Consider the following 11,702-nt stretch of genomic DNA (forward strand, 5'->3'; position numbering starts at 1 on the left):
GTTGGTGCGAGTATCCTAGATTAGATGTCTGGGCTGGGACAGAGAAACGCGCGTGGTTAAAACATACCTTCTTGAAAAGAAAAGTGAGGCCTTTGAAGAGTGTTCTTGAGTTTCTAGTTGATCTGGTAGAGAAAATTCCACAGACTGCCCACAATGTTGACTTATGTTCACTAAGAAATAAGAGGTCAAGTTACCACAGTGTTCTCCCGTAAGTCTGCAAGGAGGGTTGCTACTCACCTTCCGTTCGGCAGCTTTCCTGAGGGTGTTCTTTCTCTTTGCAAGTTTTGTTTGTTTCAATTTGCATATGATGTTCAGAAATCCTGGATAAGTTGGCAGGGGAGAAAGAAAATGCAAATACCAACTGGAATTTGAATATGAGTTTTGGTTTGCCCTGCATTGGTTTCCTCAGAGTGTTTCTGCGCTACAGACAAAACAATCCAGCTCTTTCCAACAGGAAATCAGCTCCTGTTTGGATAATTGCAGCAGGATGTTGTGAAGTTATGAGGAGAGGTTACAAAATGTAAACATGTTCTCCTTGGAGTAGAGCAAGTTAAGAGCTGAGCCGGATAAGACTTTTCCAGTCGATTTTCACAGAGGAGGGAAAGGAAGATTATTCCCTGTGGGGTAAAGGGTAATAATTAGATATGGAGGATTTAACGTCACTCTCAAAGGGTCTAAGGGGTAGATTAGGTATTTCAATAACAGGTTTAGAAGAGATGTGAGGAAAGATTTTTTCGTCCAGACGGTGATGAGAATCTGGAACTCATTTCCTGTGAGGATAGTCGAGGCAGAAACCCTCAGAGCATTTAAGAAGAATTTAGATGTACACTTGTGATGCCAAGGCAGACAAGGGTCAAGTGCTGGAAAATGGGACGAGAATTGATCGTTACTTCTTTTTGATTGGCACAGACCTGATGGGCCAGAGAGCCTTTCTCTGTACTGTCGACCCATTTTACACAAAGAGGAATGTTCTCTCCGAGAGAGTTATCCGCATTTGGAATGGTTGCTCTGATAAGTGATGACAGTTGATCCCATAAGTCATTGTCAAGGAGACCTGGAGTAAGGCAAAAGGCTAGGATATAGGACTGAACAAAATGGCTCTTTCTTTGAACTAGATCAGGCACAATGGGGCAAATGGCCTTCCTCCATGCTGTATGACTCTTTATACAGAAGCACAGATAAAGATTACAGTCAGCTGTGGGTCAGTTGGCTGGACAGTTGGCTTGCAAACATTACAGTACAGGTTCAATTCCTGCTGTGGCTGAGGTTACCATGAAGATCCTGTTTCTTGACCTCTCTCTGTCCCCTCAGTTGAGCTGTGGTAGCCTACCCAGCCACTCCTTGTAACTCATCAAGCTGCGACTATCCTGTGTACTTGAAGATTGAGGTTGGAGTGTATGAAGTTTGGGTTGGAGGCAGAGTATATTGAATAATTTAATTCTGCTCTGTAGATTATCTGCTGAGGCAGAAGAGTGGTAAGGAAAATGGAGAAGAGGGATGCTGCATTGACTCACTGATATAACTCCACAGAGGCCGGTATCCCATCACCAAGTCACTCTTTATTTCCACGTGGAGAGCCCTTGACACTGATCCAGTTCCCTCAGAGCCAGATCTCAGAGTGAACAGGATCTCTGACACTCCTGTTCTTTTTTTTTCTTTTTTTTCTCTGTTTTTTTTTCTTTTAACCCCCACACTACCACCTAAGTGCGGTAGTGCTTATTTTTTTCCCCAGCACCCATGGTGTGTGTGTGCAGGTGTGAGACACAGTGAAAGACACAAAGTGCACCAATCTTTATTCTATTTCCACCACCAGGAAGATAGGAAAACAGCCGGGTGGCCAGTGACAAACACTGCCCTTCACATCAAAGGGCAGTGCTGTGTGATCAAAACAGTGAAGGGGAGGGTAGGGACTAAATCAAAATAGAGTTGGAGGGAGAAATGATGCACTCCACTCCCTGCGGCGCCCACCTCTCCTTGAACAACTCCAGGGTGTTGGTGGACACCGCGTGCTCCTTCTCCAAGGACACCCGGGCTCTAACGTAACCGCGGAAGAGTGGCAGGCAGTCGGCCCTAACGACCCCTCCACGGCCCGCTGCCTGGACCTGTTAATGGCCAGTTTGGCCAGGCCCAGGAGCAGACCCACGAGGAGGTCTTCAGACCTGCCGTCCCTCCTCCGTACCGGGTGCCCAAAGATCAGGAGCGTGGGACTGAAGTGCAGCCAAAAACAGAGGAGAAGGTTTTTAAGAAAATCAAAAAGGGAGTGCAAACGCCCACACCCAATATACACGTGGTCCACGGACTCCACAGCACCACAGAACAAGCAGTTGGGCTGGGAGTCCGTGAACCACCGCAATCTGCGGTTGCAGGGGACTGCTGCGTGCAGCACCCTCCACCCCAGATCCCCGAGAGAAAGGGGGACGACTCCCGCGTAGAGAGCCCTCCACTGGGGATCCCCACTGCCCGGTGGCAAATGGGCACGCCAAGGCGTGTCCGGACGGTGGATGAGGGAGTAGAGGTGGACGGTGTGCAGCAGCAGTCTATACAGGGCCCTCTTTTTTATGTCTTTGAAAGAAACAAAATTAAAATTTCGGAGGCGGCTCAGGTTGTGGGGCACAGGCTCCCGCAGGAAGTACGGGACCTTGGGGCCAATGTGAAATTCCGTCCGGGCTGGGGTGAGCGCGGACGGGATCCCACCGCACACCTGAGCGTCCTCCAACTGGTGCACCACGTCAGGTCCGAGCACCGCCATTTTAAGGCGTTGGATGGTGGTGGCCACGTACTGGACGTCTACCGCTGCCCTGCTCAAACAGCGGGGATCGAAACAGCGCTTTAACAAGCTGCGTAGTTGGAGCTGATCAGCAGTAATGGCAGCGGTGGGATTCGAACCCACGCCTCTGTCGAGACTGGAGCCTTAATCCAGCGCCTTAGACCGGTCGGCCACACTGCCAGCCACACTCCTGTTCTTATCTGTCAGCCGGGGAACCCTAATTGGACCAGTTTAACAGCCCCAATCAGGGAACTCATACTGCATGGCTGACCTCATTACAATCACTGCACTCACCTTTTTTTGAACCCAGTCTTCACTCAGTTATGATCCTCTGGTGGTTCCATTGATGAGAATCACAGCTTGCATGTCATCGTGAAGTAGGTGTTGGATGAGATTTGAGAACTGCCAAGAAGTTACACCATAAGCTTACAAAATTGACAGAGACTGAGGCTTTTGCAATGTCTATAGAGGCCCTGTCCAGTCGTTGCTGCTGATCCTTTTCTTCAGTTGGCCATACAATGAGGATCATGCCTGTGGTGAACGCAAAATACTGTGGGGATGATGGAAATCTGAAACAAATGCTGAGATTGCTGGAGAGAAGAGGAAGAAGAGTCACATTGAATTCAAAACCTTAACTCTCTTTCTCTGTTCATGGATCTGCTGAGATCTCCACGTTCTCTGTTTGTCTTGTGTCTGTGATGCCTCACAATTGACAGAAATGGCAATGTGTCTCTGGAAGGAATTCTGCAGTCACTGGGAAATGAGAGGTGAGTCGAAAAATTAAAGTAAGTGGAGCATACACTTTGGCTTGTCTGACACAAAAAGTTTGTAAAACTTTACACCCTTTCAGCTGGGAGATTCTGATGGCACTAGTCTTGGCAGTTGAATAGTTGATTGGAGATTCTTGATTCTGTCACGAGCTGAAAGACATTTGGCCAGTTTCCATCAACAGTGGCTTTATGACTTGTTTTCAGCAAACCAGGGATTGACTTCAAATGGAATCTTACCGGGGCCTGCATGATGTGTACTACGCCGAGAAGTCTGGGAGAAGTGGGTGAGAAATTGGGCGAGGTCTCTCTTGACATCAGAAGTAGCTCATCACACCATCGACAGATTGTCGCTGTTGAGGCCAGATTCTCAGCAGGGTGCTCCAAGTTTCCTAGTTACTGGGCTTATCACTTGTTGTCAATCTTAATAAGTGCAAACCGCTCCTCATGCACATGCAGCTTCCTCTCCGACTGCCAGCAGTGACGAAACTAGATGGCAACAATTCCCAACGTGAAAGTCAAAGTGGGAATCTTGTGACTCCAGCTCGCCACTTGCTCCTCCGAGCTGTCATCTCAGGCACCCGGCTACAACGTCTCCACACTCCACCCACACGTGAGCTGTGTCTATGGGCCCTGGCAACTGAGGCCTGCCAATCTAATGGGTCAGGGAGTCTTTCTGATCTACAGGATGTTTCTGCAGTTTACAGCTGCCCTCTGGAGAATGCCAACAACTGGCAAATAAACTCTGAAACCAGTGAGGTCACCCTGCACACAGGGTCAGGTGCCAGCTCATGGACTGAGCCAGGCTGCATCTCCTGTTTATTTGCTCGCTGTCTGAACACTCACTCTCCTACCTGATGCTCACGCCATCCCTACCTGGTCTGTCTGTCCTTTGCCCTCCCACCAGGCTGACATTCTTTCCAAGAGAAAGTGAGGACTGCAGATGCTGGAGATCAGAGACGAGAGTGTGGCACTGGAAAAGAACAGCTGGTCAGGCAGCAACCGAGGAGCAGGAGAATCAATGTTTCGAGCATAAGCTCTTCAGAGTGGCATTCCTTTTGTCTTGCCATACCATTTAGCACAGACACAAAGCCAGGAAGCTTGCCATTACTGTCAGCAGGTCTACATCCATCTCAAGAGAGTCAACCTTCAGGTTAAGGGGGCAGTAAGTTAAGGGGCAGACTCCGATATCAGTCCAGAAGCATGGGCATTGTCAGTTGGCCATTGGAATGGTTGGAGCTGGGTGCCTTTCCTCACAGAGGCCGAGGAGCTGAAAGCCAATCAGTCTGGCATCTGTCTTGGCTCTTTCTACCCTGTTTTCCACTGGAACTAAATAAAGGGAGGGATTGAGTGAGATGGCAGTGGCTGGAAAAGCTGGGTAGTGCTGATGCAGATGTTGGAAAGGTGGTCAGTCGTCCTGTGATGGTAGGTAGGCAGCAAAGGGGGCATGCAGGGTTAGTGTTTTGTGGGCGAGGGTTGGGGGGTGAGAGCAAGTGAGGGAAAATGTTGGAGGCAATAGCGAGAGTGGTAGAATACAACTTTTGATGGAAGGTGGGTACAGTGGTTGAGAAGGACTGGGTGTGGGGGAGCAGAGAACAGATAATGGCACTTATCCTGGTGGAGTAGAGAAGGTCATAGAGTCATGGAAACAGACCCTTCGGTCCAACCCATCCATGCCGACCAGATATCCCAACCCAATCTAGTCCCACCTGCCAGCACCTGGTCCATATCCCTCTAAAACCTTCCTATTCATATACCCATCCAAATGCCTCTTAAATGTTGCAATTGTACTAACCTCCACCACTTCCTCTGGCAGCTCATTCCATACACGTACCACTCTCTGTGTGAAAAGTTGCCCCCTAGGTCTCTTTTAAATCTTTCCCCTCTCACCCTAAACCTATGCCGTCTAGTTCTGGACTTCCCCACCCCAGGGAAAATACTTTGTCTATTTATCCTATCCATGCCCTTCATAATTTTGTAAACCTCAATAAGGTCACCCCTCAGCCTCCGACACTCCAAGGAAAACAGCCCCAGCCTGTTCAGCCTCTCCCTATAGCTCAAATCCTCCAACCCTGGCAACGCCCTTGTAAATCTTTTCTGAACCCTTTCAAGTTTCACAACATCTTTCCGATGGGAAGGAGACCAGAATTTCACGCAATATTCCAACAGTGGCCTGACCAATGTCCTGTACAGCCACAACGTGACCTCCCAACTCCTGTACTCAATACTCTGACCAATAAAGGAAAGCATACCAAACGCCTTCTTCACTATCCTATCTACCTGCGACTCCACTTTCAAGGAGCTATGAACCTCCACGGTCTCTTTGTTCAGCAACACTCCCTAGGACCTTACCATTAAGTGTATAAGTCGTGCTAAGGTTTGTTTTCCCAAAATGCAGCACCTCGCATTTATCTGAATTAAACCCCATCTGCCACTTCTCAGCCCACTTGGCCTGGCATTCCCGCAGTGGCCTGAGGCCACAATGATCTAGGTGGCAAAACCACACTGACAAGGTCTGATGGCATGGCATTCTCTCCTGGTCCTGGGATAAACTCGACATTACTCCATCCACCAGGATCTCCAGGACCCTATCCATAAAGTGATTCCCCCTCATCTGTCATGTCCCAATCATAGAATGTCATGCCTGATGAGGGTGAAGGGGTGTCTAGTGAAAATTCTCAGCTGTGTCCCTCCCGAACACACTTTAGTCCATTGGCTATTCCATGCTTCCTCTTTGGATTCAGTGTAACCCACATTGAGGCTTTTAGCAAACAATTGAATTTATAGCCTCAGCCACCTTTTGACATCTATTTCTTTCTTTTCAAAAGGCACGAGTTGTAGGTAAAAGTTCAATTCCTTGTAAATAATGCAGCATGATGATCCATTGTCATGACAGCTATGAAAATTGCTATGATAGTGTAAGCCATGAGTTAGCAATTTTCCCAATGAGTTAGCAATTTTCCCATTTTTCTTTCCCCTTTCTCCTCATGTAGTGGTACCCTGAAGTGAAGCGGCACTGCCCCAATGCTCCCATCATCCTCGTGGGCACCAAGCTTGATTTACGCGATGACAAAGAAACCATCGAGAAACTGAAAGAGAGGAACCAAGTCCCTATTACCCATGAGGAAGGTTTACAGATAGCAAAGGAGATTGGTAAGTGATGTTCTTGCTGGAGGAGAGCACCGTCCTTGTACACCAACTTGACCATTGGCAGTCTCCTAAGTGATAATAAGACCATGGTGTGCTTTGTGGTTATCTGCAAACAGAGTATTCCACTCTAGAAAGCTAGTTGGTGAAGGATGATACTGGAGTCAATCATTAGACTCTTAATTCCAGAATTTTACAATAAATATTGAATTCAAATTTCCCTATCTACCATTGCAGGATTCAAACCCAGATCCCTGGGGGATCCTGTGGTGCAATGATGGTGTCCATACCTCTGACGTAGGAGGCCTCAGTTCACATCACACCTGCACCAGAGGTGTGTCACAATATCCCTGGATATTTTGATTAAAATCCCTGTCGTAGTATGTCTGAATAGGTTGATTAAAAATAACAAAACGCAGGGCCTCATAGCATTACCAGGGCCTGTTGTGGATTAATTGTGTCGTGATTATACCAATAGGCCATCCTCTCTGCCGCCCTCCAAGTGAATGGGCCTAACTTGACCATCTGCCATCCATATCATGGACATGTAGGCCTCAGGCTCACGACTGTCCATCTGTCCATTACAGGAAAGACTTCCTGAAGTGCATGAGGAGAACCTGATAAAAAAAAACAAAAGACAAGCACTGAAAAATGTTTCTTTCTTATTTTCAATTTGCACAGGAGCTGCAAAGTTTATTGAAAGCTCGGCCTACAAACAGAAGGGCCTAAAGACAATATTTGATGAGGCTATTCGAGCTGTGATCTTCCAACCTGTGCAGAAGAGAAGGATACCCTGCTGTATTCTGTAGAATAAATATCAAAAGGTTCTTTTTTTGGATGGGTCAAATCTCTGGCCTTTTCTGAGACATGGAGTGACCACAATAGAGTTTGGAATCGATTGGAATTTTCGTTGTCGACGTTTCTCCCTGCGTACAGCTGTGAAGGAGACTATGCGCTCTTCAATTAGTACCACAAACCCCACCCCCCACCCCGCCTTTCTCTGCCCCATTGTTCAGCAATATTCTCCCCTTGTCCAATCCCTTTTCAAAGTTACTGTCGAATTTGCCTCCAGTCTCTAGTCATTTTCACTAATGTTCCTGTCACACAAGATCACTGACAGTGCCATTGGCCACGCTGGAAGGGAACGAGGCATTAAATTCTGTTGGGGAAAGGCACATTAAGCTTTCTTTTTCTCAATGGCACTGAGGCTTGTGGTTCAAAGTTCAATGGTAAACAGGTAGGAAAAAGCTATGGTATAGAGAGCAGTTGGACAATGCATTCGATCTCTCTGCCAATGACTCCACTAAACCTGATAGGTATAACATTTCTGTACGAACCCGCATAGTCAGTGACCCCACTGAAGCAGGAAAAAAAATATTCAACAAACCTGTGTTGTGTGATCCTTCTCAAATTCCGAATTAATGTTTTACCTTGATTGCTAATGGTTGAGCATTTTATTCACTTACCTGCTGTTTCTCAAAATAAAGTTTAAGAGCAAAAAAAAATTTTTGATCAAATATTCAGTAGTGCAGTCGTTCCATTGACTTGGACAAATTCAAATTTACTTTGTTCACATTTTCTGAGAATTCTGCTTTATGCCACAGCATTTCCATTTGGATACCTACATTGCTAGACTCATGTTATAGGACAATTTAGCAATTCATTAGTGCACTTTGACTGGCTGAGACTATGCTGTACTTTGAGTTATAACAATTGCTGGCAGAGCCAAACATCTGTTATGTTTGTGCATTGTCTAATTTGGCTAAAGGGAATGCAATGCTGCTGTGCTGGGCGGAGAGTACGTGAAATGCTCAGGGCTCCAGGCAACAATGGTCAATAGCTCATTTACAAAGCACTTTGTCACCCTCTAACAGTGAGAGGAAGGAACTGCAGGGTAGCATGTATCATATCTGCACTGAGCCTGTCTTTAGACTGAGAAAGCTTCTTGCGTAAGATGGTCAGGCCACATGAATTTTGTCTGTTGACCCAAATTTGTTTTTTCCTGGAATGCAAGCCTGCAGATAGAGTTTATCCCTTGAGGAGGTGCCACTCTGCGTCAAGTATGGCTGCCCTGGAGATGAGTCCTCTCTTGGTAGCCAGTGTAGACCTTCTCATCACAAAGCCAGACTATGAGCTTGTGTTCAAGACAGGATCGTTGGGGGAAGGGCAAAGTTAAGAACTGCCTTCAAGATAACATTATTATTTATTATACATTTTATAATAGAAGTTTTTAAAATCATGAGGGACATGGATAGAGTGATTAGGCAAGGTCTTTTTTCCCAGAGTAGGGGAATCCAAAAGTTGAGGGCAGAGGTTTAGGGTGAGGGGGAAGATATAAAAGAGACCAAAGGGCCAACTTTTCCATCCAGAGGGTGGTGTGTGTATGGAACGAGCTGCCAGGGGAAGTGGTGGAAGCTGGTACAATTACAGCATTTCAAAGGCATCTGGATGGGAATATGAATAGGAAGGGTTTAGAGGGATATGGGCAAATACCGGGAAATGAGATAGATCAATTTAGGAAATCTGGTCGGCATCAATGAGTTGGACCGAAGGATCTGTTTCTGTACTGTACATCTCTATGACTCTGTGGCTCAATAATAATGTTATGGCCAGACTCTGGGCAGTTCCAGTTGGCATATGCAGACTGGGTGAGGAGAGGTGAACTGTCCCGTCTTCTTTACTCACCCCCTCAGTTGGTTGCCATAGGGTTCACTGAAAAGCAGACCCACTCCCTTGTGGATACCCTTTCCCCTGACAATGTAGATGATGGCAGAAAACTTCAAAGGGATATTGATAGACTCAGTGAATGGACAAAACTGTGGCAAATGGCATTCAGTCTAAGCATGGATTAGGTTACCCATTTGAATCGAGCAAGGATATATCAGGGGATTTTCAAGTTGGTTTGAAGTTCAATAATAATGAATGTCCAAAAGTATTTTGGGGACTGAGATGTATAGATAGAATTGTAAGTCATAGAGTTGTGCAGCACAGAAACAGACCCTTCGGTCCCACTTGTCCATACCAAACAGGGATCCTAAATTAATCTAGTCCCATTTTCCAGCATTTGGCCCATATCCCTCCAAACCCTTCCTATTCGTATACCATCCAGATGCCTTTTAAATGTTGTAATTGTACCAGCCTCCACCACTTCCTCTGGCAGCTCATTCCACCCACACGCCATTCTGTGTGAAAAATGTTGCCCCTTAGGTCCCTTTTAAATCTTTCCCCACTAATGTTAAACCTATGCCCCCTAGTTTTGGACTCCCCTACCCTGGGGAAAAGACCTTGGCTATTCAACCTATCCAAGCCCTTATGATTTTATAAACCTCTATAAGATCACCCCTCAGCCTCTGGGGGAGAAAAGCCCTAGCCTGTTCAGCCTCTCCCTATATCAAACCCTCTTTAAAATGCTATGAACAGGCGCAGAAAATAATCTAGAAAGCTAATGGAATGCTGTCCCTCATATGTAGAGAACTGGACTACTAGGGTGTAGACGTTATGCTGCAGGTGTACAAATCTCTGGTTAGACCCCATTTGGAGCACTGTAAGCAAATCTGGGCACTACACCTAGGAAGGATATAGTGTCCTCAGAGGGAATATAATATACGCTTACAAACATGATATCTGGACTTCAGGGGTTGAGTTATGAGGAGAATTTAAGCCTTTTATCTCCAGAATTTAAAAGGTCAAGCGGTGATCTGATGGAAGTCGTCAAGATATAAATAGGAAAAGACAGGGTAGATAAAGATAAACTATTTGGGAATTCAAGAATGAGGGGCATAGAATGAGAATTAGGGCCAGACTGTTCAGGAGAGATATAGGGAAGCTGCACACACAAAGGGCGGGAGATGTTTGGAGCTCTCTTTCACGGACTGCAGTGGATGCTGGATCAGTTGTTTATTTTAAATCTGCGATAGATACTTTTTTTTAAAGCAAAGGTATTAAGGGATAGGGGCCAAAGGCAGGAACATCAAGCATGGTCTCATTGAATGGCTTTACAGGCTTGAGGGGCTGAATGGCCTTTTTCCGTTCCTATGTTCCTGAACCAAATGAGCTTATATTTTCAAGGGAGTCATTTTAAGCAAGCTTTCAAAGAGTGAGCTTATTAATCACGAAACATAACAAGTAAAGTGTTTTGGTGGCATGGGACTTGAATTTTGCTGAAAAAGACACATGTTATTGAGGTTTGTCACCCTGCACTCATTAGGACAATTGACAAGAATACTAATGCAAAAGAGAACATTGTATATCAGTGTAGAATGCTGTTCCATTTTGCAATGGCATTCTTGTGGATTGTTCAGATGAGAACAAGATGAAAAATGTGCCTTTTTCCTGCAGTATACAGTAATGATGGTAGATGGAGGACTATATCCATGGCACAGTGTATCTGGGCCAGCAAAGGAATGAGGAAATGAAGGGAAACAAGACCATTTGGTTATGTTTTTATTCCGGGGCCTAGTGAACAGTTGGCGAGTTTGGGAACCGTGACGGGGAGATCCGATGGGGCTTCGATTACAGACTACTTGTCAACTTTATGATGCAAGGGGTTGGAGGTCAAGGAGAGGGAGGTGGCCAAAGGTGAGGGAACTGAGAGAAGGAAGGCACTGTGACATTCAGTAAGTTCTCTCTTTCTTATCGCACATGAGGAAACCTATCAAAAAATTTAAAACATGCATCACTATAGATCTCTTCAGGCTCTGGCTGGAATAACTATCCTCAATGATTTTGACATGTTCACTGCCACAGGAAGCATTTGAAGACAAAACATTGAATGATTTCAAGAAAGAGTTAGATATAATTCTTAGGGTTAAGGGGATTAATGGTTATGGGGCAAAATGGGTATAGGGTACTGAGTTGGACAATCAGCCATGATCATACTGAATGGAGTGCAGGCTTGAGGGGCTGAATGGCCTACTCCTGCTCCTATTTTCTCTGCTTAGAAGGAAACTGTTGTTTCTCATCTGAGTGTCAGGTAAAACAGTAATGAGTCCCCAATAATTTAGTTGTATTAAACCACGTTT

At 45.8% G+C, this 11,702-nt stretch overlaps 1 protein-coding gene across 1 annotated transcript in view; it reads left to right on the plus strand.

Moving 5' to 3' along the window:
* Positions 1–8,180, plus strand: part of LOC122542238 (ras-related C3 botulinum toxin substrate 1-like) — a 28,758-nt gene extending 20,578 nt beyond the window's left edge. The window contains exons 5-6 of the mRNA XM_043679765.2: positions 6,528–6,687; positions 7,363–8,180. Coding sequence (XP_043535700.1) covers positions 6,528–6,687; positions 7,363–7,490 — 288 coding nt within the window. The 3' untranslated portion in view covers positions 7,491–8,180. The remainder of the gene's footprint in view (positions 1–6,527; positions 6,688–7,362) is intronic.
* Positions 8,181–11,702: the final 3,522 nt, after the last annotated feature.

This window comes from Chiloscyllium plagiosum, unplaced genomic scaffold (assembly GCF_037043375.1).
Source record: "Chiloscyllium plagiosum isolate Xiang-an unplaced genomic scaffold, Cpla_swu_hap1 HiC_scaffold_33, whole genome shotgun sequence".
Lineage (NCBI taxonomy): Eukaryota > Metazoa > Chordata > Chondrichthyes > Orectolobiformes > Hemiscylliidae > Chiloscyllium > Chiloscyllium plagiosum.